At 41.9% G+C, this 27341-nt stretch overlaps 1 protein-coding gene across 1 annotated transcript in view; it reads right to left on the bottom strand.

Annotated features, from left to right (window-relative positions):
- Window positions 1-27341, bottom strand: part of KLHL15 (kelch like family member 15) — a 118316-nt gene that overhangs the window by 51563 nt on the left and 39412 nt on the right. Inside the window, exon 2 of the mRNA XM_086947992.1 lies at window positions 18386-19097. Coding sequence (XP_086804118.1) covers window positions 18386-19090 — 705 coding nt within the window. The 5' untranslated portion in view covers window positions 19091-19097. The remainder of the gene's footprint in view (window positions 1-18385; window positions 19098-27341) is intronic.

Genomic DNA, 27341 nt, shown 5'->3' with positions numbered 1-27341 from the left:
GGGTTCAGCTGGAGACAGTTGGAAGTCATCCAGCTGGCGACCGCCCGCAGTCCTTGTTGAAACCTGGGGGCATCCACTTCGGCATCCCCGCTGATCGTGACCGCTAGCTGGGTGTCATCGGCGTATGACACCATCGTCATACCCCATTGCCTGACAACCTCAGCTAGCGGCCTTACGTACAGATTAAACAGCGTAGGACTCAGCGAGGAGCCTTGGGGGACCCCCAGGTTCAACGGATGGAATTTGGACTGATAAGGTGGGACGGTCACGCTAAAGGCCCGGTTGGCTAAGAACGACCGGAACCACTGGAGAGCGATGCCGGTCACACCAGCCTCCTCTAGGCGCTGCAGAAGGATCGGGTGCGAGACGGTGTCAAAGGCAGCGCTCAGATCTAATAGCACAAGCGCTGCCGTTTGTCCCGCGTCAAGCACGGAGCAAAGGTGCTCCACCATGTAAAGCAGAGCCGTCTCCGTGCTATGACCGGCCCTGAACCCATTCTGCGTCGCATCGAGGATATTTGCGCGGCGGAGATGTTCCGAGAGGACAGCATTTACGTGCGCCTCCGTAACCTTGGCAGGCCACGGCAAGAGAGAAATCGGCCGATAGCTCTCCGGCTTGCTCCCGTCCAGGCTGGGTTTCTTAAGGATAGGCCGAACCATGGCTCGCTTCCACTTCAGTGGAACATCGCCAGAGGTTAGTGACGTATTGATCAAGGAACATAGCGGTGAGATATCATGTGCCGCTAGGTCTTTGAACACGTCTGGGCAGAGTGGATCCTCTGGGGACCCAGACTTCACTTGACGAGCCAATGTGCCAAGGCTATCAGAAGTTAAAATAGGAAAGGAATGCAGTCCCTCAGATGGTAATGGCATAAAAGATGGATTAGCCAGGGGGGTGGGCAAAGGAAAGGCCCGATAGATAGCATTCACCTTTTCCAGAAAGAACTCTGCCAATTTTTCACAGTGCTCAACAGAGCTCTGGCACGTCGCTGTTACCTTTTTGGCAGTAAGGTCTTTCAATACCTTAAAAATAGCCTTAGACGGGTTCGAACTAGTCCTAAATTGTGCCGCATAAATACAGAATTCAATTCATTTACTCGTGAAGTGATTGTTTATATCAAAACACCTATACAATTAAATCTGTAATAAATTTGTAGCAGAGTGATAAAGTGCACAGGATACATAAGATAACGTAGAACTATTGTCCATTATCCATGTTCCATACTATCCCTCGATCTCACACAAACTTTTATGAAGCAACTTACAGTGTATATAACTTCATCTATGTGCAACATTTGCAAAAATTTTAATGCAAGATTGAAGTCTCTGAGATTGTATTTACGAAGAATCGGCCTTAAATATTGACAGGTATACAATTTGTAATGGCCACAGAAGAAGAGATAGTGCAGTAAACTCTGTTTTCCGCCCTGAGAACAGGGACATTCCAACTCTTCTAGTTTTTTGTTATAGCCAAGGGGGAAGCTGAGCAAATTAACTATACTTCCATCCCGAAACCTGAATAAAAGGCTCCGATTCCATCTTCCTAATGGGATTGTCAGATATCTTAAAAGATTATTCAAATTATCACTGCCTGGGACACTAATACGCATATGTCTAGTAACAACAGGTTTGATAGATTCAGATCTCATCCGATCCTCTTTATAGGAGTCAAGCAATGCCTGTTTAATAATATTCTTATGAGCGGGTACAATAGAATTAGGGGAACTAAATAAAGAACCTTGGCCCACGCTCTGCAGACTATGCTTGACTGCATTTAACCAGGGTATGTGGTGGGATCTATCGCTTAACAAACAGTCAGATATTATGCTGCGCGTTAAGGATGCTGCAGGATTTAACCATATTTTAACCCAGAAAAGCGCAGGCCTAGACCTGATAAAATCAACAATGTATGGCAGCCTGAGTTCATTGTGACAAATAGATTTTGCAGGAGGGTGTTGGGGGGAGTTCCTTGTGCCCCTACATCTATTTTCCTCCAACTGGAGAGCCGTGCTGTTACAGTAACCCCACACTTCGGCTCCATATGTCCCAGTTGGCTGGCATTGAGTACGATAGATGTTGAGCAGGGGGGTAACCACATCAGCCAGTTTGGGTTGTCGGAGAGATAAAATTGAATTGATTGACTTGCCAATTTTATTTCTCGCATAGGCGGCATGTGGCTGCCATGAGCCTGAGTTGGAGAATAACAACCCTAAGTAGGGGAAAGTGCTGGTGCATTTTAAAGTGTTGTTACCAGATTTAATTGATGTAATATTATACTTTTTTGGTCCACAGTTCATGATAAAAGATTTTTTAAAATTGGTATTTAAACCAAGGTCGGACATAAAAGTGACAAACCCAGAGATTAAAATACGTAAAGCATTTGGGGTACGCCCCATTAATACTGCGTCGTCCGCATATAGTAGAGTAGTAATGGGGGAACCATTTATAATTGGGACATCCTTAGTGATCTTGCTCAAAGTGCTACTTAACCCATTGATATATAAGATAAAAAGCAGTGGGGCGAGTACGCAGCCCTGTCTAACTCCTCTGCTAATATGAACATCATTAGATAAATCACCATCATTATTAATTCGTACTCTCGCTTTTAAATCCCTATGTAAATAGGAAAGAAAATACACCAGTGAGTCATCCAAACCATAATCAAGCAAAAGTGACCACAACCTAGAACGATTAACAAAATCAAATGCGGAGCTCAGATCCATAAAACCTAAGTAAAGAGGGGATTTTTTAACAGTGATATATTTGGCCATGATCAAATTTAAATTCAAACATTGTTCAACAGTGCCTACTTGGCTTCTGAATCCCAGTTGGCTACAATGAAGAACATTGTTGTCCTCGGCCCAATTCCTTATCCGTTTAAAGAGTACCCTTCCAAGAACCTTTAACGTATTATCGATCAGTGAGATCGGACGGTAACAGGCGGGGTCCGACCTGTCACCTTTTTTGAATATCGGTACGATGACACTGTTCGACCAGGATTCGGGAATTGAGCTGTCGCTCAGGTTGTTAAACAAGTTGCATAATAGAGGGGCCCAAAAATTAATTTCTGATTTAATCTGGTCAATTGAAAGACCGTCCGGGCCGGGAGCTTTATTGCTAGCGCTCTCAGTTATAGCATCCTCGACCTCCAATAGTGAAAAGGTCAGGGGTTCAGCGCTATTAAATAAAGAAACAGTATCTGGGGGAGTGGCTGATATAGCGTAAATTTGGGAGAAATGCTCTACCCACGCCTCACCCGTTATATTACTGTTAATTGGACTGATGTTAGAACCAAAAGATCTTAAGGACTTAACTTCTCTCCAGAAACCTGTTGTGTCCTTTAGTGTGGTAGTGCGCGAGAGAGATTCCCAGTGATTAATCACTAAGGCTTCAGATCTAGTTCGTAGGGCAATTTTGTATTTTGATCTTAGTTCTCTCACTAGTGGAGCATCCCTTGGGTTGGTATTTAAGGCAGCCCTCAGGTCCCTATTTGCCTTAGAGCAAGAAGAGTCAAACCAACGGGGACCATGAGATATGTTCTGCCTAGCTGGTTTGGAGGATTCTATTTTAATGGCCCCACATAAATTACCAAAGGCATCAACCACATCACTACCAGGACTTGTATATGACAGGCAAATCTCTACTGTCTCAGGATGTTTTGTAATTACTCTGGCTAGGATGTCTTTATTGTCCACTCCTTTCCATACTAGTCTTAATCTATCAGTGGATAATGCCAGATTTTTTGGCCCAAGCTCTAACTTTACTGCAGCCTTCATGGTCTGTGGATTGTGTAAATATATTCTAAGTGGATAGTGGTCACTGTAGGCGGAACAGATGACTTCTGCTTTTAAAATTATATCAATTAAAGTTGGGCATGTAAACATAAAATCTATCGTAGAAGCACAGCCCTGACCTATGAAGGTAGGAGTTGTAATATTATTTGCACTAGTACCTGCAATTTCCATTACATTTACTAGATCTCGGGAGGCTAGATGGTTTTTCAGCTCCTCACCATTTTTACATAGTGGGCTGTTGCGATACATGTGTGCGTTAAAGTCCCCTCCAATGCAAATGCCATCAAAGGGCCCATACTTTTGCCCTTCCATAATTTCATCAATAAAAGTAAACAATAACATAAAATTACCATTAGGACGGGTAACAAAATCATTATTATAAAAATTAATAATGCATAATTTCATTCTGTTAGTGTACGTCATAGCCATAAAACAATTACCCGGTGTAGGGATCAATTTAGTTTGCACCCCGGATTTTATTTTGGTCCAAATAGATAGACCCCCACTGGGCCGTCCCATATGAGAGGGGGAAGCCTTTAGATTATAACAACAAAAACCCTCCATTGATGGTGACGTTATACACCAAGTTTCTTGTAGCATCAATATATCGCAGTTATTATCAACCCAATTTAGCCATTCTTTAATTTTCAATTTGGATTTTAATCCTGCTATATTCCAGCTAACAAGAGATAATCCGGAGTCCAGAGGCAATTGACTATGTATCGGGGGTTTTTGAATCAAAACAGTCCGAGGCAAAGGTTGTGAAACGATCTGGGGATCGGAGATTGGTGTCAAAGATGATTCAACAGAGTTAGTCAGAGATGGTCAATCTTGCATGTCCAGATCCGACAAGGGTGCAAATCTGTTGAACATCTTAAATGGGAATGGGGGAGGTTGGAATTGCATAGGCGGTGGCCGGAAATGCATAGATGGTGGTTGGAAATGCATTAATGGTGGTTGGAATTGCATAAAGGGAGGACGAGGTTGTATTGCCATTTGTCTGTAGAAATAACTCAAAGGTAACATAGTTGCAACTGTGGAAATGGTAGAGCAGTTGCTGTTTCTGTTAAGGAGGTTTCTTACAGTCCCTGGGTTTTTGAAATTAAGAACTATACAGTCGCCTTCCTTATCTTTGAGTAAGGGCCCAACCCACGATACCCTGCGGGCCGATCAAATCTCTCTTGAAATATCAAATCCAACACCTTTGTGCTTAGTCAGCCAGTCTATGCATTTGTTCCGCAATTGCACCCATGATTCCCCCTGGTCCTCCCTCAACAGCGGTACACCCGCAAGGACCAGGACAAAAGGACAAGCATCCGGTGGTAAATGTAAGGCGGGCCCTTGATGTTTGAAAGGTTTACTTGTCCCTAGTAGGCCAGTACCCTCATTGTTGTTAGCAGCAGTTGGTCTTGAAGCTGTTGTGGGCTGGGTTGAACCGTTGTTGCGTTTAGACGCAGGATTGTTGATAATAGGGGGGATGGTAGTTTTTCTGGGAGCTGGTGTGGGGGTCGGTTTAGTAGGTAGATTAGTTTTTATCACTTTTGACCCTCCATTGGTGGATCGTGGTTGAATTGTAGGTGGTGCAGTTGGCGGGGATAATGTTCCAGGCTTACTCAAAACCCCATCCAAGGAAGTAGTAGTTTCCTGTTTCTTTGATAACAGTGTGTTATTTACAGATTCCAATTCTTTTAGGAGGCGGTCAGCTCTAATTTGGTCCAGGATGACAGACCCCTTCCTTTTTATTTCTCCATTTTTAACCAGGTTATCTAATCTATCCAGTCTTTTAAAAACATTATTAAACTGATTGATCATTTGCTTTTCAAGACGGTTAAAAATAGTATCCACTATGGTTTCAATGAGGTTCCCATTCTGTCTTGAGAGATTATAATTGTCTCCCATTAAGGTTGTTTGGGTCCATATAGTATTAGAGTTCCCACTAGATTGAGTAGTAGTTGTGGCAAAAATACTGTCTAAGTCCCCTGAATCATTGTCTTCCGTAAGAACAATTTGTGCCCCCGAAGATTTATTTTTGTTCCACATACTTTGGGGAGTGGGCTGATTCTTGTGGATTAAAGGTTGTTTCCTTTTATTAGCACTTTGCTTAGTTGTGCCTCTTTTGCGTTTTTCCCCTCCCGGTTTATTGCTACTAGGATCAATACTATCCAGGGTAACGGCAACATCCTGGGAAGCTATTGTGATAGTAGAAACGCTTTCTGTCAGCAGGGATGCTGGGGGTGTTAATGTCAGTACCGGCTTGAAGATGACAACAGCTGGTGCTGAAGAGGCGGGGTCAGGTGCTACATAAGTGACGGTATTTTCGTCATCCAAAATAATGGGCACATTAACAGGAGGATGTAATGGTTTAACCACGATGACTTCAGGGGTTATATGTGTATTTCCGTTTGTACAACTTGTACCACTTGTTACACTCGATTTGTTATTGGTGGTAAGTGAACCCATGGAGAACCTCCTCTCAGTCTCCACAATCTCATTAAAAGCAGTTTCTATCAGAGTCTCAAAGGATGTGATGAGGGAGACGGAGGTATCAACACCCTGGGTTAATACTTCGATATTGTTACTGATAGCCGTACAATCACCCATTTTGTTATCTAAGTGCAGTGCTCACCTTTGAGAGAAGTGTTAGAGGGGTGGCCCGCCCGTCCACTGCAGTCCACTGACGGCCACAGACGGGAGGCGTACTCGTGTTTAATAGCGCCCGGGGGCGCTGCCTCTATCGTCACCGGTGCGCCGGTGATCCCCGGGGCACCTGGGAAATGTAGTTTTGGCCGTTGCCCTCACGGCGCTGCAAGGGGTGCAGTGATGTCCTCAGCCGTTTCGCTCACGGCGGTGTCGGCGGCAGGTAGGTGCGCTGCTGCTGGTCCCCACTGAGTGCTCGGCGCACTCGTGTTTAATAGCGCCCCCGGGCGCTGCCTCTAACGTCACCGGTGCGCCGGTGATCCCCGGGGCACCTGGGAAATGTAGTTTTGGCCGTTGCCCTCGCGGCGCTGCAATGGGTGCAGTGATGTCCTCAGCCGTTTCCCTCACGGCGGCGTCGGCGGCAGGTAGGTGCGCTGCTGCTGGTCCCCACTGAGTGCTCGGCGCACTCGTGTTTAATAGCGCCCCCGGGCGCTGCCTCTATCGTCACCGGTGCGCCGGTGATCCCCGGGGCACCTGGGAAATGTAGTTTTGGCCGTTGCCCTCACGGCGCTGCAAGGGGTGCAGTGATGTCCTCAGCCGTTTCCCTCGCGGCGGCGTCGGCGGCAGGTAGGTGCGCTGCTGCTGGTCCCCTTAGTCTGTTTTTTAAAGCACTGCTGTGTCGAAAAAGTCAATGAAAAGTTCTTTGACTTCACGCCCCATATTTCCTTTGATGGGGGGTTCTCTCCTCCACGACCGGACTGCCGTGTTTAAATGTGAAGTCCAAGGGTGTCTTGTGCACGAGGGAGCACTCGCTCAGCAGAGAATTCATCCGAATTATTTTTCATCAGGGGAACCAGTAAGCAGCACGCTGAATTCTTTTCAGCCTAACGCGTTTCAGAGCCCCCAGCTCCTTTGTCAAAGGCAGCCTGCAGTTTCCGCAACCTGGTCTACGAGTTCACCGCCCTTCCATGCGGTCTTTCTTCAGCACCATGATGCTTTACCAAGGTGCTCCACCTGGCAGTGGAATTCCTCAGGGCCCAGGGCATTAGCATGATAGTGTACCTGGATGATATCCTCCTCATGGCGCAGTGCCTCAGGAACTTGTCCACGCAGCTCCAACAGACGGTGTCCCTGTTGCAGAGCCTGGGGTTTGTTGTCAACGAGGACAAATAGGTCCTCAGCCCTTCCAAGAAGGTGGTTTTCCTTGGTTTTGTGGTCCTCTCCATCCATTCGTCTCGGAGTCTGCCGTCTTGGAAGATGGCCAAGATTCAACACAAATTCCGTCAAATCATCTTGAAGACTTCCACGTCACTCCGGCAAATTGCCCGGTTAGTGGGCTTGCTGTCCTCCTCCATCAAGGCAATCATTACTGGGCCCTTCAGCATCTCAGGCATACCACCTGCTGAGAGAGCTGTCGTACCACAAGTCGGTTCCTCTCGCAATGGTGGCTAACGAACAAGGAAGTGTGGAACGGCGGGCGATTTTTGGCACGGTTCTGGATCTCATCATAGAATCCGACGCCAGCAGGTCAGGCTGGGGCGCCCAATGTTGAGACTTCTCCATCGGAGGCGTTTGGTCATTAGATGAGCAGAAACTCCATATCAACTACCTGGAGCTCCTAGCAGGATCCTTTACCGCCCGATGCTGGATCAGGAACAGAGTGCAATCTTGCGTCCTTCTAAAGATGGAAAACATCTCCGTGGTACGTTACATCAATCATTTGGGAGGTCCTCGATCGCGAGCCTTAGCGAACCTGGCAAAGGATTTTTAGGGTTTCTGCTTGGCCCATCATATCTCAGTATTAGCGGAATATCTTGCGGGCCAGGACAAACAGGTTGCGGATTGGCACTCAAAGAATCTCCACAATTCCAGTCTTTGGAAGCTGGACTTTCATGTTTTTCAGTGGTTGGGAGACCTCTAGGGACCGTTCTCAGTGGAACTCTCTGCATCGTGTCTGGATCACCAGGTCCCAATTTTTTTCAGTGGGAGACCGGGTCCAATGGCATCTGCCACAGACTATTTTCTCCAGGATTGGAGCCAAGAGAGGGGCTACGCCTTTACCCAGTTTTCAATGATAACAAGGGCGGTGGCTCTAATTCGCCGGCAAAAGGCAGTAGTTGTCATGGTAACTCCATGTAAGAGGTTGCAAATTTGGTTTTCAGTTTTTCAGGCACTTTCTTGGGATTCTCCAGTCCGACTCCCCCCATTTCCTTACCGGCTTCTGAACCCGGACAGAGAGCCACACCACTTGATCTCCCAGGGTTTTCTGGGCCTCAGGCAACAATGGTCGCTCCTGGGCCTTTCAAGACCGGCTGAAGCCCTCTTGTCAAAGGCTTGGGCAGATAGCACCAGGAAACGTTATCGGTCCGCTTGGACTAGATGGGTTCGTTGGTGTTTGAAAGCAAAGAATCATCAATCTTGCTTTCAAGCTTCTGCAAATATTTGCATCTAATCAGAGAGCATTCTGGGAGCATTATACCTAGCCTCATATTGCTAAACTTTGAAAACCTGTTTACACATTTTTATACTTGAACCACTGTCATTGCAGTCAGAGTTTACAAAATGTACTCATAGCGAACACCCTAATAATAAAGCCTTTCAAATAATGAACCATAAATACAAGTTTGAACAGCATTAACGTATGCGCAAAAATATTACCTTAACTGCAGACTGTGCCCTTCCCTGGTGCATAATGTGGTACTGCAAACTGGCAGCCAAAGGGTTTGCGCTGCTGGGGGTTAGGCCTACTTGTCCCAAGGACAAAATACACATGAAAACTTTTTGCCCTTGACCCCAAACAATATGTCCTGGGCGTCGGGCTATAGGAATTCCACATCACTGCAGTGATGTTCAGGCATAGGAAATTCTCGGCTCTAGCCTTCTTACAGGTGAAGCTTTGCATCGTCATGACACAGGCCCAGTGCCTTTGGGAAAGACAGGTGAAAAGACCTGGTTCTGTGTGACAAACAAGCAGAACCTACGCTACTGTTCAATTTACCCAAAGGACACATAGGTCCTTAAGGGCATGCCTGAGCTCTCACAGCCATGATCATTGACTATAATGAAATGAGCACAATAGCTTAGACAAGATGGACTGCTGAAGACTATTTTCGGGAACTACAGCACAGATCGGCATACTTTTATGTTGTTAATGCCCATGTGAACATAGTAATACATCCCCGGCACAGGCGGCAGATTAGCCCAGCAGATTGTGACTTTGGTCAATAGCTTGCTTAATATTCCCGACGGCCTCCAGCGCCTAGAGAACCTTACGGGTGACTGTGCGCTTTACAAATGTGGATTATTATTATTATTATATACATGATACAACTACATGAGGATTGCTTGATAACGTCAATGTTAACTTAGTTACATCAGTACTTATGCTTGCGCAACTAAAAAGCATACAAAAATTAATAAAATACAACTATAAGTACATAAAACTGTAAGAATGGTTTAGCCAATCATTTGGTTAATCAGAGGGGATACAGTAAATGACAGAGCTTCATGCCAAGTGGATGATCACCTGGTGGCCATCCTTTTGTGAAATTGTGAGCTTCTAATCCAGGGGTCCCCAAACTATGGCCCCCGGGCCACATCCGGCCCGTCTAATAAACTGGAGTGGCCCACTTAACGATCCCAAACAATCCTTTGCTTCTTGTCTCATGCGGAGACACGTATTCCTCACTTCCAGGTAGCAGGCAGTTGGTGGTCCAGTTCCAGGCGACCGGAAACCGCTGGGGCGTCTCACAGCAATTCCGGGGGAAATTGCTTAACACAGAAGTTCCCGCCAACACAGAGCTTCGGATTAATGCCGGTCCTTTGCCTGCTTCTACGCAAGTAAGAACCGTGTTTTCTGAGGCCGTGTGTTTGCGACCTTTACTGAGGTTCTTTGACACCGCGCTGGAGCGCTATTCTGGATTTGTTTCGACATCACGCTGGATCGCTTTACTTGGGGTTTGGTTGTTTGTTTGGGCACCGCGCTGGGGCGCTATCCTGAGTTTTTTTGGCACCGCGCTGGAGCGCTTTATTTTCAGTTAGTGACAACGCGCTGGGGCGCTAATGTGAATACCTTGGACACCACGCTGGAGCACTTTGATTACGCGCTGGGGCGCTTATTTTATAGTTTCTACACAGGAGCGCTGTTTTCTAACTCACCACTATAGACGACTTCTACTCACTGGGTGTTCCTAAGCTCAAGGTAAACGCTGCATGTGAACACAAAGTAAACATAGAGAGGGCTTTATCTGTGCCCATCGTAATCAGGTCTCCCTTACTTCCCCTACCAGCCCGAGAAGAACGGAAGAAAGACAGACAACAAAATAACAAAACTGTTGGGGAAACGGAAAATAGATTCAGAGTGCAGAGTTTTTAAACATCAGTGGACAGATTACTATTTTGAGTTTTTAAACATCAGTGGACAGATTACTATTTTTTTGTCCAATGCAGGGAAAAGGCAGTTTGTTTAATCTGCAAAGAGACAGTGGCGGTATTTAAAGAATTTAATATCCGCCGACACTATGAAACCCGCCATGGAGGGCAGTTTGCTAGCTTGCTGAGCCAAGTGAGGAGAGACAAGGTGGCTAAGCTACAAAATGGATTTGCCGCCCAGCAGAGTACAATGCTACGCCAAACACAGGCAAACCTGTCATCCGTTCGGGCCAGCTTCAAGGTAGCTAAACTGATTGCAAGCTGTGGAAAGTCGTTCAGTGATAGGGAGTTTGTCAAGAGGTGTTTGAACGCTGTCGCGGACAAGGTGTGTCCGGACAAGAAAGATGCTCTGAACGCGGTGAGTCTGTCCGCTTCTACAGTTACCAGGCGAATTGAAGAAATGGGGCATAATGTACATGTCCAGCTGAAAGAGAAAGCTAAAGATTATGAGTGTTTTTCATTGGCAATGGATGAGAGCAGTGACGTGCAGGACACAGCACAACTGCAGATTCTTATTCGGGGGAGGTAATTCAACTTTTGAAGTGTCCGAGGAGCTGGCAGCTCTACAAAGTCTCACGGATAATACGACAGGAGAGGATATTTTTTGTAAAGTAAGCCAAGCGATGGAAGAGTTGGATTTAGACTGGGCTAAGCTGGCCGGCATCACAACGGACGGTGCTCATAGTATGGTTGGTGTGTCGCGGGGGCTAGTGGGGCGCATAAAAAGAGAAATGGAGGAACAAGGTCTCACCCCCCCCCCACTACAAGTCCACTGCCTGATTCACCAGAAAGCACTGTGCTGCAAAGTTCTGAAGTGGGAATCTGTCATGAAGGTGGTTGTGTCTTGCATAAACTGTATCAGAGCAAACAGACTAAAACACAGGCAGTTCCAAGCTTTTCTATCCGAGCTGGAGTCTGCCCATGGAAACGTGCTTTACCACGCTGAAGTCAGATGGTTAAGCCGGGGTAGAGTTTTGAAGCGCTTCTACGAGCTGCTACCCGAAATCAATGAATTTCTCCTGACAAAGGGAAAAACTGTTCCAGAGCTGATCGACACAGAATGGAAATGGGACCTTGCCTTTTTAACAGATGTGACAGAAATTTTAAACGGCCTCAATTTACAGCTCCAAGGCAAGGGAAAATTAATCAGTGACATGTATTCCGTCAAAGCATTTGAGGTTAAAATGGCGCTGGTTGTTGGACAAATGCAAAAACAAGACTTCACCCATCTCCCTGCTACTCAGAGCTTCTCAGCTGAGGAGCCAGCGGTCCCGTTTCCAACCAAGAAGTGCAAGGACGCACTGGAAACGCTGAGAGCGGAGTTCAGTATGCGGTTCTGCGAGCTTCATGCCCACGTTAAAGAAATTCGCATATTCCAGAGCCCTTTTGCTGCCGACATTAATGACACCCTGCCTCCTCTTCAATTTGAACTGGCTGAGTTGCAGACCTGTGATGTGCTGAAAGACTCATTCAAGCCCAACTGTCTCATAGAGTACTAGGATTCCCTCCCAAACAAGACCTACCCCAACATCAGAGAGCATCCTATGAAGATGTCCACAGTTTTTGGGAGCACATATATCTGTGAGTAAACTTTTTCACGCATGAAGCTGATAAAAAAAACGACAAGATCAAGACTCTCAGATCAACACCTGCATCAGTCTCTGAGACTGGCTGTAACTGGAATGGAACCTGACGTCAATCTCCTCACCAGTCAGAAGCAAGCCCACAGCTCAAACTGATATGGTAAGCCTGCTGATTTCAGTAACTATGAATATGAAAAAATTTCAGTATAGTAATGTTCTTTTTATAGGCAACATGTTTCTTGAACAGTGATGTCACATACAAAATGAGACTGCGGCTGATGAGCTGCTTGTGTTTTTTTATCTGCCATTCCTGAAGAGCCTGCATGCTTCCAGGATCCCCCTTAAGTCAGCCTGTTTATTACAATTATTCTGTATTCATGTTATTTCACTGTGTGGCAAACAAATTATCATCAGCTTGTGTTTTTATTTTAGATTCTAATCTACATCTATAAAATAAAAGGAGTATCTGTGGTACTTCAAATAAACACGAGAAGACTTTCTATAACTTTTTTTGCAAACCAACAGGTGGCGCCAAGGCCCAGCGAAGGGCAGCTGCAAAAAAAATGTAATTATAATCTCCACAATAATACTGGTTGTCACTTTGGCCCATATAATTTCCTTTCATAAGACTGACCCGGCCCCCCATCACAGAAAGGAAAGTTGATGTGGCCCCCGCCGAAAAAAAGTTTAGGGACCACTGCTCTAATCTAAGACACAGTATAAACACTCACGTTGTCTTTAAAATACTACTTTTACATTGTAAAAACGTATTAAACTTAAAATTGCCAAAAGAAATCAAAGTGAAAATAGTAGCCACCACGGGCAAGTAATAAGCCCTGGAGAAGATGCATGATGGTAATTATTGGTTTAATTAATTTGTGTTCAGTGCTCTATTTAATGAATGACAATGTTAACTCCTAGTAACAGTGCTGAGGTATTAGCTAGTCTTCTGTTTGTTTTTACTTTGGCAAGTGTACCAGTGTTATCTTCAATGGCAGATAAACGCTGCAGCCTCAGTCTTGAGTTATCTGGCAGAGATATCAAGTAGTGCAAGAGCAAGACACCTGAAAATATCAGTTGTATGCATACTCAAACACATGTGAAGACTAGAGAGGTCTGCTAAATTCACAAAGACCTGTTAATTCAAACTGATTTTAAAGTATGTTCAAAACCACCTGAAAACCATTCTGAAAACTAGAAAAGTAATATGCGCAAAACATAGGTTTGATCCAATACTCGCAAGTTAGCAAGGTTTGGATGCCCAAAAATGGAATCAGTTCTTAAGATGTTGTCATGTTAAACTTGTCAGAGTTGGCAATAAGATGAAAGAAAAACGCTCTTGGTTCTGCCTACACCGGTCATGCCTCCCAGGTGCCAGTGTTTGACTTTGAATGTCTGTTCTCAGAGTTCAGTGAAGAAAAATAACTTGCTTACCATATCATTTTCTGGGTCTGAGGCAGAAAGTTCAACAACTATTTAGACTATCAATGAGTGGCTTACTAAAGTAACCACATAATTTTATTTATCAGTACTTGTAGAGCGCAACATTCATCCCAAGGGACATCACGGCGCTAAGACAAAGCTGAGTGCAGGCAATTGTAAAGATTCTGTAACACGATTATACACAGCAGCCCAAGGTGAACAGGCGGATAAGCCTGTAGCAGCGCAGGGTCGATGGGAGAGGGCATTAGGCATCTCAATTGATGAACAAGATTGGCAATACAGTTGTACACAGCTTATACTCCTTACATCCAACTGTAATCTACGCATCATACATTCTAAGATCATTCATTAACTATATTACACGCCAGTCAAATTGCACAAATTGGGGTTTAGAGACACAGACTCCTGTCGTCGATGCAATGCAGCAGGCGCAGATTTCTTGCAGGTGGCGTGGTCTTGCCCGGGTTTACAGACCTACTGGGATACAGTCACTACTGCGCTAAGTACAATGCTTTCGGAACATATCCCAAATACCCCTCCGACATGCATATTGGGAGCCAAAAAACTCAAAAACGCTAGATGCAGGAAGTTCTTAGCAGTGGCTTTACTTTCTTGCAAAACGACGTGTAGCGATAAGGTGGGGAAGCAAGAGACCACCCAGACTAAAAGACTGGATTAAAGACATGACCTATTGCAAAGAAACACTAGAGACCTACGCTGAAGACATACCAATGTCTTCAAGATCCAGAGACTACTGGGAACCACTCATGCAATACTTACAGGAAACTACAGATTAGTAGACATGACCTATAGCTGTTTAAAGACAGAGTTATGGCGTGTGTAAGAAGAGAAGCAAGCCGAGGACCGGAAGAAATATGGGGCCAGGAGGGGAGCCGCTGTGGGGACTTCAAGGGTAATAAGAACATAACTTCGGCTGTTAGACTACATTGAGGCGTAAATGATAAATTGCCTGTATGTACCTTTGTAATATAACCAATAAGTGTCAATAGTATTACCAGTTTGTATGATAACAAATGCTATGTCGCTGCTGGTCGGAAGAAAAAAATTAAATACTAAAAAAAAAAAACGTAAAGATTCTAATTGTCAGGTTATTACTGGGGAATAGGTGGGTTTTTAGCTTTTTTTTAAACATTAGGTAATCTTCAGTCAGGCGTAGTTCCGGTGGGAGTTTGTTCCAGAGGACCGCTGCTGATTTTGAGAAAGATCGGTCACCGATCCTGACTTTAGTCGTGCACTTGACTAATACCAATGCCTGATGGCGGGGATCTCAGATTACGCGAAGGTACAAAAATCAAATTTACTATGTAGGATTTGTGGGCCTGTTTTATATAGCGATCTATGTGCATAGCATATGAGCTTAAAGTTGGCTCTTTGGCGTACGGGTAGCCAGTGTAACTTCTTCATGCAGAAGGAAGCTGAACTGTATCTGCTCGTTACAGATCAGTTTAGCGGCGGATTGTTGGACCACTTGGAGTCTGGTGAAAATATAATCAGCCATGCCAACATACAGTGCAGTGCCATAGTCTAGCCTCCAGTTTAACCCCTTCCATGCTCATGACGAGCTCAGCTCGTCATGCAGTGCAGTGCTCCTGTGGTCATGACGAGCTGAGCTCGTCATGAACAATGGGAAATAGGGGCATGCAGCACCTTGGGAAAATACCTTTAGCATTGAAGGTGTTAAAGGGATCCAGGGAAAGAGTCTTCTAAAGAGTTTTAATGTAGCAAAGCTTTTCCCGCACAATAGACGTACATGATTCTGCATGGATTGGGCGTCATCAAAGATGATGTCCAGGGCCAAAAGTTTGGCTGATATTCTTAAATTTGGCACTCATTCTGGCCATTAGGGTCAAAACGATGAGATGGAAGTCTCCCAGATCCCCCATGGTGGCCACGTGGAAGGCGGACTTAGTGGGGTCAGGCGGAGGGAGCGGCTCTTCGGAGGGAGGACGAGAGAGGGCTACGTAAGCAACCTATGTCACTGGAATGGGAAGCCAAGTTGATCGGCCTAGAAGCACTCAATTTAGTCTCAACATAGGCGGCTGGGTCCCAGTAAAGCGTATGCCTCCCCAGGTTCTTGTGTATATTTGATTTGAGACCCTTCCTGCGGACGCAGGTGATTTCCTCTTGTACATACATCCTATAAGCCGAGAATTGCCAGGAGTTACCCCATTAGTAGTGGAAGTCCCGGGACTGGAATAACCAGGAATGGGTGGGGGGTGGGTTAGAGTTGGCTTGGGTGGTAGGTTTACGAGCGTTCTTGTTTAATAATAGATAATGCACTTTATTGCACTGTCATTTGATTTACCCTGAAAATACTCCTCCATTGCTAGGTTGGGTCACGACCATGTAATATGCTCAGCTCCTGACGAGATCTACTGTACGATGCTGGGAATGGTGCTTTGATTTTACTTGTTTTACAGATTGAGGGGGGTGAATTACAAAACAAAAGAAAAAAAGATTGTATGATGTTTCTGATCCTGGTTTTCACCATGTTGACTTTGCAATCTATAATAAAGTGTGTTAAAAAAAAAAAAGAGATGCCCAAATTCTTAGCAACCTGCCTTGGTTCGGGGCAGTGCCCAACGCTTGGGGCCACCAACTATTATCCCAGATTGCATGTGCGCCTCCGGAAAGTAGGATCTCTGATTTTCCGGCATTTAGTTTTAAGCAATGCCCAGACATCCGAATAGACTATACAAGCATCAACTCGACTAATTTTCCCTAGACATAAGTGCCCACTTACGGAAACACCAAACGTCCCCCTCCTCTTCAGCCCCACTCACCTGCCAACTACACATGCCCTTTAACTCAACACATACAACATGCACATAGGCCCACTGTTTAGGTCCACCAAGAGGACACTAAATACACACAAATGCAGTCCAACATGCACATCAATTTGCTTACTCACACACCTACACATATTTACTCACCTATCAAGTGTACACCACACTCACCAAATTCAGGGTACAACCACTCCCAAAACGATCTTCCTAATTAGGTGCCTGATAAACAGGGGGCATTCAACCCAAGCATTACATACTACCACTGTCAACCACACACATACTTATTACACTAGCCCTCTACTCTCAATCCTGCTCACGTAACAGGCACACACTCACTTGCTTAGTGATTACACTGATTCACCCTGCAGATATACCTTTTAAGCTTAGCCCAGACATTCGCTCACCATTCCATATACAAAGGCACCTGGTCTACCTACTCAAAGGCTCCATCACAAAGGATACGTTCACCAAAGGCGTATTTATACATAGACAATACTGCCTGCCACAAAGTCCTCTAACAATGAAGCTTTTTGTGTATTCTACAGCTGTACCAGACCTGGTCATCAGCAGCTCCAGATTGTATAATTGCTGCAGAAGGGGTATTATCAAAGGCTCAGAGAATATACTACCAACAAGTTAAACGTTGCCTTTCATAATCCAGATACACATGGAGTAAAAAAAATATGCTATGTAAAAGTCATGTGACATTTTGTAAATTTCAAAGGCAGAAAAGCAGCATGTATGCACTCATTTGTCAACTTTCAATCATGAGATGTATAATTTGTCTGAATGTGAGACTTTATCTTAAAGTTAATTGTGGTTCTATCATAAAGGTTCATTATCTAAAATGTTTGTTTGAACTGTAGGGTTTGACAATTAATGGCACTATAGATACGAAGCAGAAAAAGCAAATGAATTTGAAATATTGGAAGGGTATAAATACCTTTTAAGAGTCCCACTTCCAAGTGCCCAAAGTTCCCTTTCAAAGACAGGTACTTTGAAATGACAACATTAGTTAGCAGCAGCTACAGGTGAAATACAGGACCGCTTTTCTACAAAGCTTTAAAGTACTCTTGCACTGTTGTTCAACCTCCTTTCCAAAGACACACAGCCATAATGATAAAAATAATCATGCTCAAAGTGTTTCTCCAGTAACCTGCAAAAGAAGTAACCAAACCTTTTTTGGGGTCACTGACAAACTTTGGAATCACATCTTGCTTGCTCTCGGAATATATATCCAACATCAATTTGGGATACACAAATCCAAGCTCTTCACGGACTTCCTTTCTGACTGAACAATATAGAAACACAGCTGGTCCAAGTCTGAGCAGACTGGCTTGTATACCATGTTGCATCTTTTAACACCAATTACAAAACTCATTGCTCGTTAAAATAATCTATGTACAGCCCTATTACAGATTGCCAACTATAAATTCCCCCATTTATAAAACATGGACGCATTTTAAATTGCTGCTAAAATGGAAACATAGAAACAAGTCACAAAGTCCCCAAACCAACCCATTTTATTAACGAAAATAATTCCCTATAAAGCTCGCAGACACATGCTTTAAAATATTGATGCTCTTATTTCTGTGCTTATTTGTCCTAGCAGGTTCGGGAATCTTACCTATTGTTGGCATGCTGCCCTAGCTAAGTGATGAATCCTGACTACTGCTTTCAAATGCACCAACCTTCTCAAACACACTGGATGGTGTCATCAAGCAAAACCTGATGTTCTGTATGATGGTGTCGGTGTGCCTCCAGCGTCTCCTATCGTGCCGCAGCCAAGCTTGAACTGACTCGTATAGCTCTATCTCAGGGAACCTGCTCAGCAGGTCATTCTCCAGATAACTCATGAGCTTCTCAAAGCTTAGGTATGATAGAAAGTCAGGTCTGGACATTAGTGGAACAAAGTTTTCCAGCAGAAATTTATCCAGCTTCTCTCGGACTCCCTCGATGTTGACGCTGAAGTCATCCAGGAGTCTCATGATTTCTGCACAGTTGTCCAAGCATATTTTCACCATCAAGAAAGAACAGCAAAACTTCACCACCTCTGTCAACTGGACATACATGGCTGCTTGCAGAATTTCGTGAACAGTAGCCATGCTCAGCTCAATATTTCCGTAATACATAAACTGCAGGACGTGGCTGAAGCCTGTAGCAGTGAGACCCTTTAGGTGGATTTTGTCTTGGTCACGCTCGCGCATGTCTGCTGTAAACATAATGCGGAAGTAATCGCTCTGTGTTGCAAGCAAAGCTTTGTGGGCTTGGAACTGGTGATCTTCGATGACAAGAGTCACATCAAGAAGCAGTCCTTCTTCATACAGTGCTCTAAACCCAGCAGAGACACTGGTATCATGGATGGAGGAACTATAACCTTCCACGTCCCCTGCCATGAATTACCTGAAAAACAAGCATAAAGATCTATTAACTGATCCTCTTGTATCTCACAAGACAGAGACTTCAACAAGTAAGCATAGGGCCAAGACAACTGCATGCCAAGGCTTTCAACTTTGACAAGACAGCATTAAATTGCAAAACGTGACAGATTTATCAAAAACAGCAGAGGTAACTGATCACAGTATAGTGTCTACAATACTACCGTTCTTCACAATCCCCCAGAAAGCTTACATTTACTTTCAAACCTATTGAATTGGTCCAGCCTGTGACTACCTGATGAATGATTCAAATATAATAAGTTAAATGTGGAATCCTAAATGGCAAAGTGAACTGTTGACTGATGGTGTTTTATAATTCATTTGATGGAAAGGGCTTCCATCAGAAAACATCCGATAGCAAAACTGCATTTATGTATTAGATAAAGATCTTGGTTATAACTATGAGTGTTATGTGCTTTCACAGAATTACGTATAATTTTGGGGAAATTGCACAAAATACAAAACCAGCATACAACATAGATTGAAATGTGTTCATTTGGAAGCAAGGATTCATTTGGGGCAACAAAAAACAAAAAAAAGAAATAAGGCAAAACACAATTACTGCAAACAGAAGCCACTTGTTTCCTTGCTTTGCACTTGTGTGCTTATACTACATTTTTTTGCCGGGCAAAGCACGTAATTGTGCAATGTGGAGTAGTAGTGCAATTTCGAACAAAATGTTTTCCTACGCCGTGTCATAACTGCAGAGGACACTACTAAGAAACATGGCCAAGGACTCCATCACGTAATTATTTATCATGTAGGTGTGGATGTGTCAACAACTACCACAAATCGAAGTCGCTAATGTCATTCAAAAGTGTTAATTTACAATCACATAAAGATCCCATTGCATATGGCTAATCAATAGCGTCTGATAATATTTCTGTGTTTAATAAAGCATGATTACAATTAAATCACTTATGATATATTTTACCATCACGCCAAGAAAAAATTCTTCATTAATAAAAATGGTAAACGATATTGTCTTGATGTCCACATAGTATCACAATCTGGTTCAAGAAACTCCTTTTTAGTCATTACATTTTCATGTGTACATAGTGTTAATGATAAAGTGATAACAAGAGGAGGTACCCCTGAAATTTATCGCAGGGAGGGGGATAGTTACATGAGAAAAAGGTGTTGAGTCCCTGTTATTGTACCTAGCAGATTTAATTTGCTACGGTTGTCATTGATAGAAAAGGTCTAGCTTCAGTAGGGTCAGACTTTTATACCAATCTAAATTAGAGACACACACAAGGCAAAGTGGACAACTGAACCAACGAATAAATTGAAACCTTAAGTAAATATACCAAGCAAACAAAATTTATATAAAAAATGATTACAAAATTTATTTGTACCTCCCAACCGGGTTACAATCTAAAACAAAATCAATAACAAGAATTAAAAAGGTTTAAAACAACCACCATCAATGGCAGTACAATAAGTATCTCGAACAGTCAAAGTTAAAACAGTCGACGCAGCGTTTCGGTACTTTTTGATTCTGGACACCTTCTTCAGGACATTAAAACATTTGACTCCGTATCTATAAATCAAGAAAATATTTTCAGTGTCTTATTCAAAATTTGCTCAGTCAATCACACTTTCCTAACTAATGCTATTCATGATTTGGATACTGAGCGTGTCGAGCTCTAATGCCAACTCTTTCTTACGTTCACCCTAAGCTTAGACAGTTTATTAATAAGGACTTCATTATGAGAGTATATTTTGAGATTGTTATAGATTATTTCTGTGGCATGTCACTTCAGATGTACTGTCTACCTTATAGACGCCCTTACAAGTTCGGTCTCACAATAGGACACATATCTGTGATTCTGACAGGAATTTGTTTGGAAACGTTTCAAATGATTTCCAATCTGTTAAAAATTTCTCTGGAATTTCATGTTTCCCTTAGTCTATATGAACAAAAAAATATATAAGAGGGCTCAGTATCATAATTTTATGCCCTGGAGCTTATCTGTAGCTAATGTTGTTAATAAAAATTTACCTCTGGTCACAGAACTAGATTTTTCTGTGTGCACGGAGTGGCCACCGATAGTTGTAGGGGAGGAGTAGTTTTCTTAGATCTTTAGACCTGAGTATGTAAAAATAATATTTGTATGCAGTATTCTTTACTATTATGCAAACATCACACTGATTAACTTTTCCATCTTGTATTGAATAGTGTACTGACCTGATTTGATGTATTGTAGGTCTTTTTATACTCTGGGCTTTATTGGCATAAAATGAATATTTGGTAATTATCCAGATCCTCTCTTCATGGTTAGAAGAAGAAATCTGTAAAAATATCATATAATGGTCTAAGGCGGGGGTTCGGGTAAAAAATAATACAGGCTTTTAAATAGGTTTATTAATAGCGAAAGAGACTATGTCCGTTTTAGTAAGATGGTATAAAGTGTGAAGAAAGGTCCCAAATATCCATTTCTAACTATAACCTCACACTTTGGATAAAGAGCAGTTATAACTGGTTACACAGTTTGTTGGTCTTTGTGGGGGGCAGGATGTCGTGTGCCAGAAGTTATAGTATTAAACCAAACTAAATAGCACTTGTAAGGCAAAAATTCCCAAGTTTATAAGTTTAAAGGTTATGATTAAAAAACGAGATGGGGTTACGAATATTGTCTATCCTACGCTCTTTGGAGTATTGCTCACCTCGCGTTAAGACTGCGGCCTCCCTGCTCCTCCGTGCTCGTATCTTCATGGGGATTCGAAGAGTAACTCGTGTGATATCGGCGTCTGTTTTTTATGCTGGCGATTCCCACTATGACCCGGAAATAGTTACTTCCAAGTTAGGAATTACGCGTTTGAAATGGACATACTCTACTGATAGTTATAGATCCTTATGACTACTCTGTTGATATAAGAGTCGGGCAGATATATTACAGCCATAATTCTTTTTTTAACCATTTTCCTATCACCAGGCCACGTGCGATAACCCGGAAGTTGATTCTGGTTTCGTAAGATTAAGGAAAGTTGTTATTTGTAATTTTACGGCCATTAACACACCGTTTTACATTTCAAATTAGACGATTCCAGCCTGGGACGTACCATGACTTTTCACGGCTGTCTATACCAATCGTTTTTATAGAAAAGCCGAAATGTATTTAGGTCAGCCATTTTGGAGTGGGCATCGGTGACGGAAAACGTACTATACTCTATGTATACTACTCCAGCTAATGTCGGTTTTCTTGCTGCCTATTTAGGCTTTCTCTTAACATTAGTTATGGTTGTATGAGTTTTATCAATCATCCTATTCAGTTTGACTCCGTATATAATATTCACAAAAATACTTTGTAATAGGGGCGTATGACATCATCTGGCTCCCTTTCTAATATGCATGTAGGTATTCATTTCATGATATCGATAATCCACATTGATATACATATTTAAGTTCATTCATTTCATGATATCGATAATCCACATTGATATACATATTTAAGTTCACTTATATACATTCCATTACTTTTGCCTTCGACTTCTCCTCATGCCACGGTGTGTAGGAAAACAAGGTGGTCAATAAAAAAAAATTTCTTTACAAAAATATGCATACTTTAACAATATTTCCTTTTAGGTACTGATATACATTGGTACCAATCTTGTCTCTCAGATCATCTGCTTTAGCTATGCAGATGTGATACACAAAATTAATATTTGATAAGAATACATATCATCATCTAGTCCACAATACATAGTACAGATAGGTACACGTTAATTAATATTGATAATCTACATTATCATTCAAAGATGTTGCATATTTACTTATTTTGGTCTCTGTCTTTTCTCCACACCGACCGGTGTGTAGGAGAGAAAAGAGGCCTATGTGTAGTATTTGTTCAAAGAATCTAACTAATTGTACACTGCTTGGTAAGATGACAGATATATAAACCAAATTATAATTGCTTGTGCTTATTTTAACATTATAGAATTAATCTCTCCCATTCTTCTCTGTTATTTAATCCAGTGCAGAAGGTATTAAATAAGGACATATAAAACTGTTCTCTCTTCTTTCTCTTATTGTCCATGTTACCACCGCTGGTATTGTTTGACATAGCTTTTTTATAATGTTAAAATAAGCACAAGCAATTATAATTTGGTTTATATATCTCAGTCATCTTACCAAGCAGTGTACAATTAGTTAGATTATTTGAACAAATACTACACATATGCAACATCTTTGAATGATAATGTAGATTATCAATATTACTTAACGTGTACCTATCTGTACTATGTATTGTGGACTAGATGATGATATGTATTCTTATCAAATATTAATTTTGTGTATCACATCTGCATAGCTAAAGCAGATGATCTGAGAGACAAGATTGGTACCAATGTATATCAGTACCTAAAAGGAAAAATTGTTAAAGTATGCATATTTTTGTAAAGAAAATTTTTTTTATTGACCACCTTGTTTTCCTACACATCGTGGCATGAGGAGAAGTCGAAGGCAAAATGGAATGTATATAAGTGAACTTAAATATGTATATCAATGTGGATTATCGATATCATGAAATGAATGAATTTAAATATGTATATCAATGTTGATTATCGATATCATGAAATGAATACCTACATGCATATTAGAAAGGGAGCCAGATGAGGTCATACGACCCTATTACAAAGTATTTTTGTGAATATTATATACGGAGTCAAACTGAATAGGATGACTGATAAAACTCATACAACCATAACTAATGTTAAGAGAAAGCCTAAATAGGCAGCAAGAAAACCGACATTAGCTGGAGTAGTATACATAGAGTATAGTACGTTTTCCGTCACCAATGCCCACTCCAAAATGGCCGACCTAAATACATTTCGTCTTTTCTATAAAAACGATTGGTATAGACAGCCGTGAAAAGTCATGGTACGTCCCAGGCTGGAATCGTCTAATTTGGAATGTAAAACTGTGTGTTAATGGCCGTAAAATTACAAATAACAACTTTCCTTAATCTTACGAAACCAGAATCAACTTCTGGGTTATCGCACATGGCCTGGTGATAAGAAAATGGTTAAAAAAAGAATTATGGCTGTAATATATCTGCCCGACTCTTATATCAACAGAGTAGTCATAAGGATCTATAACTATCAGTAGAGTATGTCCATTTCAAACGCGTAATTCCTAACTTGGAAGTAACTATTTCCGGGTCATAGTGGGAATCGCCAGCATAAAAAACAGACGCCGATATCACACGAGTTACTCTTCGAATCCCCATGAAGATACGAGCACGGAGGAGCAGGGAGGCCGCAGTCTTAACGCGAGGTGAGCAATACTCCAAAGAGCGTAGGATAGACAATATTCGTAACCCCCTCTCGTTTTTTAGTCATAACCTTTAAACTTATAAACTTGGGAATTTTTGCCTTACAAGTGCTATTTAGTTTGGTTTAATACTATAACTTCAGGCACAAGACATCCTGCCCCCCACAAAGACCAACAAACTGTGTAACCAGTTATAACTGCTCTTTATCCAAAGTGTGAGGTTATAGTTAGAAATGGATATTTGGGACCTTTCTTCACACTTTATACCATCTTACTAAAACGGACATAGTCTCTTTCGCTATTAATAAACCTATTTAAAAGCCTGTAATATTTTTTACCCGAACCCCCGCCTTAGACCATTATATGATATCTTTAAAGATTTCTTCTTCTAACCATGAAGCGAGGATCTGGATAATTACCAAATATTCATTTTATGCCAATAAAGCCCAGAGTATAAAAAGACCTACAATACATCAAATCAGGTCAGTACACTATTCAATACAAGATGGAAAAGTTAATCAGTGTGATGTTTGCATAATAGTAAAGAATACTGCATACAAATATTATTTTTACATACTCAGGTCTAAAGATCTAAGAAAACTACTCCTCCCCTACAACTATCGGTGGCCCCTCCGTGCACACAGAAAAATCTAGTTCTGTGACCAGAGGTAAATTTTTATTAACAACATTAGCTACAGATAAGCTCCAGGGCATACAATTATGATACTGAGCCCTCTTATATATTTTTTGTTCATATAGACTAAAGGAAACATGAAATTCCAGAGAAATTTTTAACAGATTGGAAATCATTTGAAACGTTTCCAAACAAATTCCTGTCAGAATCACAGATATGTGTCCTATTGTGAGACCGAACTTGTAAGGGCGTCTATAAGGTAGACAGTACATCTGAAGTGACATGCCACAGAAATAATCTATAACAATCTCAAAATATACTCTCATAATGAAGTCCTTATTAATAAACTGTCTAAGCTTAGGGTGAACTTAAGAAAGAGTTGGCAGTAGAGCTCGACACGCTCAGTATCCAAATCATGAATAGCATTAGTTAGGCAAGTGTGATTGACTGAGCAAATTTTGAATAAGACACTGAAAATATTTTCTTGATTTATAGATACGGAGTCAAATGTTTTAATGTCCTGAAGAAGGTGTCCAGAATCAAAAAGCACCGAAACGCTGCGTCGACTGTTTTAACTTTGACTGTTCGAGATACTTATTGTACTGCCATTGATGGTGGTTGTTTTAAACCTTTTTAATTCTTGTTATTGATTTTGTTTTAGATTGTAACCCGGTTGGGAGGTACAAATAAATTTTGTAATCATTTTTTATATACATTTTGTTTGCTTGGTATATTTACTTAAGGTTTCAATTTATTCGTCGGTTCAGTTGTCCACTTTGCCTTGTGTGTGTGTCTAATTTAGATTGGTATAAAAGTCTGACCCTACTGAAGCTAGACCTTTTCTATCAATGACAACCTTAGCAAATTAAATCTGCTAGGTACAATAACAAGGACTCAACACCTTTTTCTCATAGTGTTAATTATGACATCTGTAAGGATCCATGCTTTGTGTCAAGTCAGGGCATAAACAGTCCATAAATCAAAATGAAAAAATAAACCATCATTAGCAACATAATAATGACATGCATGAATACATTTGGTTTTTAGCCTAGTCCATAGATCATAAATTGACCGGTAAGCCTCAAATTCAGACTGCACCAACTATGCCAGGATCCAAGAAGAGGATTTTGTTGCTTTACTTGTGGCGCCACTGTGTATTTCTTCTACTTCTCCATCTCTCTTCTACAGTTGGGTTTTCCCTCCAGGGATTATTCACAAAGCTATGAATTATCTTAGCCATGATAACTCTCTAAATGCTTTGGACTAAATGATAGAATTAAAATCTCTTACTACTATCTTCCAAGAAAAAAGGTAACCTTTTCCATTGTATTCAAATGCCAATAGCACTGCAGGGAGATATAGACTCTGAAAGTACTTTTTTCATCTGACACCATTTGCTTTGTGTAGTAGCTTCACCTTTGTTTTTAAGAACTGAAGCATCAGGAAGAGAAGTGGTAGACAAGAAAGGACAACAAACATCAGATGTCCAAACCACACTTGTCCTCAGCACTGCGAGAGTGAATTTGTGCTTTGATAAGATTCCTATTGATGATTTTATTCAGCTTAACTTACATTTTTTTGTGCACACGTCTGATTCGGCTATTTCAATATATGTCAATGATGTTTAAACTGTATAAATTGATTGTACTAGATGCGTCTGGCAGAGTATACTTGGAAGCTGTAATGCTTTGTATCTCTCAGTCTTAAGTCTAAATCAATATACCACCACAACTGTGTTTGATTGCTGTCTCTCTTTAACAGACAAGTGTACCAGATGTGTGTTTGAAGTTGTACTAAAGTACTAAACTTTCTTTTTCTTGACAGTAGGAGAAACTGACCATTCACAGGACGCCCCACCAAAATGACCTTTGGTTTTATGGGGAGAACAATACCAACATTTATTTGATGAAAATCCTGCAGTTTTTCCTCCCACATTCTGTCCAAAGGGTATCGGTTATACCCACATTTAACTTGTGCAATTTAACTAGTATATCTTGCAAACCAATGTAGCATTTAAAACATCAATTATTTTCCAAAGACACTTCTTGCTCTGCATCCAGCCCTTTTTATTATAAACTTGAGTTGTTGTTGAGATAAAACTATTTTTATGAGTGACACTTTTTTCTTCCCCTATCCTATTTTGGGGAAACAACATCTTTTATCTCCCCATTGGTACTAAATCACTAGTGAAGAATGAGAGTTAGGTTGAGATTCTCCACATTTGTATCACATCCCTATTTCTTTATGTAAAAGTTTAGGGTCTGCTAAGAACTAGAGAGCACAGCTTCCGCTGAGTCAAT

The sequence above is a fragment of the Lissotriton vulgaris genome, unplaced genomic scaffold, assembly GCF_964263255.1.
Source record: "Lissotriton vulgaris unplaced genomic scaffold, aLisVul1.2 SCAFFOLD_1370, whole genome shotgun sequence".
Taxonomy (NCBI): Eukaryota; Metazoa; Chordata; class Amphibia; order Caudata; family Salamandridae; genus Lissotriton; species Lissotriton vulgaris.
This window is presented reverse-complemented; position numbering and strand designations above follow the sequence as displayed.